The sequence below is a fragment of the Nicotiana tabacum genome, chromosome 24, assembly GCF_000715075.1.
Source record: "Nicotiana tabacum cultivar K326 chromosome 24, ASM71507v2, whole genome shotgun sequence".
In the NCBI taxonomy this organism is placed as follows: Eukaryota; Viridiplantae; Streptophyta; class Magnoliopsida; order Solanales; family Solanaceae; genus Nicotiana; species Nicotiana tabacum.
The window spans coordinates 5,810,654-5,813,080 of NC_134103.1; the positions used below are offsets into that span (position 1 = coordinate 5,810,654).

The 2,427-nt window shown below is 42.6% G+C and overlaps 1 protein-coding gene across 1 annotated transcript; it reads right to left on the minus strand.

Moving 5' to 3' along the window:
* Positions 1–716: 716 nt before the first annotated feature.
* Positions 717–1,127, minus strand: LOC142177998 (uncharacterized). Its single transcript, XM_075247311.1, has one exon. It carries the CDS (start codon positions 1,125–1,127, stop codon positions 717–719), a length of 411 nt encoding a protein of 136 aa, XP_075103412.1.
* Between the last annotated feature and the right edge of the window lie 1,300 nt (positions 1,128–2,427).

Sequence of the window (2,427 nt, forward strand, 5' to 3'; positions counted from 1 at the left end):
ATACACTGGCCATCCTGTTCTGATATAGTTGACCGTGGCATACTCCATCCATTATTTTCTCGTCGATGAGCATGAGTTGCTCCTGTTTGACCCGTATCCACTCTGCATCGTCCAATTTTACCTCTTGAATGACCTTTAAAGATGGTATTTCGACCTCTGGGGTATCACTACTTCTGTGTCATATACCAACATATACGGTGTTTCCCAGTGGACGTTCTCATGGTGGTCTGATAACCTAGTAAGGAAAAAGATAGTTTCTCGTGCCATTTCTTATGATTGTCTACTATCTTTCGTAGAATCCTCTTGATATTCTTGTTGGCCGTCTTGACTGTCCCATTCATTTGTGGTCTGTAGGCTGTGGAATTACGGTGGATGATTCTGAACTTCTCGTAGATTTCTCTCATGAGGTCGATGTTGAGTTTAGCGGCATTGTCAGTGATGATAGACTCCGGTATTCCAAATCTGCAGACAATGTTGTTCCAGACGAAATCTGTCACTACTTTCTTTGTGACGGCCTTGTAAGTAGATGCTTCGACCCATATAGTGAAATAGTCAATAGCTAACAAGATGAAGTGATGCCCATTTGATGCGGCAGGTTCTATAGGTCCAATCACGTCCATGCCCCAAGCGGCGAGCGGCCAGGGTGAACCCATTACGTTTAACTCATTTGGCAGAACCCGAATGAAATCCCCGTAAATTTGGCACTGGTGACACTTCTATACGTAGCGGATACTGTCACTTTTCATAGTCATCCAAAAGTATCCAACTCTCAAAATCTTCTTGGCTAGTGTGAACCCATTCATGTAGGGTCCGCACAAGCTTGCATGTATTTCTTCAAATAACCAGGTTGCCTCGGCAGTATCTACACATCTCAACAAACCTAAATCTGGGGTCCTCCTGTACAGGACTTCCCTATTGAGGAAGAAGTGGTTTGCCAACCTTTTGAAGGCTCGCTTTTGACCATTAGTAGCATTCTCTGGGTATTCTCTGGTTGCAAAGAATTTCCTAATGTTGTGATACCATGGTTTACCATCTGGTAATCCATCTACATGGAAGCAATAGGCATGCTGATCCCTAATCTCTACCTCGATATGGTCGATGTAGTTCTTGTCTGGATGCTGAATCATAGATGATAGGGTTGCAAGGGCGTCGGCGAACTCGTTCTAAATCCTTGGGACATTCTTGAACTCAATCTTCATGAACTTCTTGCATAGCTCTTTCACGCAGTGCAAGTACGAAAGTATCTTGACATTCTTGGTTGATCATTCCCCTTGGACTTAATGTATCAATAGATCGGAATCCCTTATGACCAAAAGTTCTTTGATGTTCATGTCAACTACCATTCTGATCCCAAGGATGCATGCTTCGTATTCAACCATATTATTGGTACAAGGGAAAATTATCTTTGCTAATGCTGGATAGTGCTGTCCAGATTCCGAAATCAGGACTGTCCCAATTCCGACTCCTTTGAAGTTTGTTCCTCCATCAAAAAACATTCTCTATCCAAGGTACGATTCTGCAATATCTTCTCTAGCAAATAATACTTCTTCATCTTGAAAGTACGTAGTAAGTGGCTCGTAATCCCCTTCCACCAGATTTTCTGTAAGGTGATCGGCTAAAGCTTGCCCTTTGATAGCTTTCTGAGTTATGTACACAATGTTAAATTCGCTGAGGAGAATTTTCCATTTAGCTATCTTTCCGGCAGGCATCGGCTTCTAGAAGATGTACTTGAGCGGGTCGAGCCAAGATATCATATGCGTAGTGTATGCTGACATATAATGCCTTAGTTTCTGGGCAATCCAAGTCAGAGTGCAACAAGTGCGTTCTATCAAAGTATACTTGGTTTTGCATGGCATGAACTTCTTACTTAAGTAGTAGATGGCCTGCTACTTTCTCCCAATTTCATCATGCTGTTCCAACACATATCCGAAGGCGTTACCCAAGACTGACAAATATAGTAACAATGGATTCCCGGGATCAGGGGAACCAGCACTGGTGGATTTTACATATATTCTTGTCAAAGGCTTTCTGGCACTCTTCTGTCCATTATGTGGCAGCATCCTTTTTCAGCAGCTTGAAAATGGGCTCACAGATTACCGTGGACTGGGATATGAAGCGAATAATGTAATTTAATCTACCCAAGAAACTCATTACATCTTTCTTGCTCTTCAGTGGCGGCAATTCCTGAATGGCCTTGATTTTTGATGGGTCTAGTTCTATCCCCTTCCTGCTTACAATGAAGCCTAACAGTTTTCCAGCGGGGACTCCGAACACGCACTTTGTCGGGTTCAATTTCAAAATATACCTTCACAGGCTCTCAAAATATTTCCTCAGATTGTCCAAGTGCTCTGAACTCTTTCGAGACTTTATGATGACGTCATCCACATACACTTCAATCTCCTTATGAATCATGTCATGAAAAAGCGT

Excerpts from the sequence above, each read along its gene's own strand:
- LOC142177998 (XM_075247311.1), bottom strand. The coding sequence starts at position 1,127 with ATGATTCAGCATCCAGACAAGAACTACATCGACCATATCGAGGTAGAG.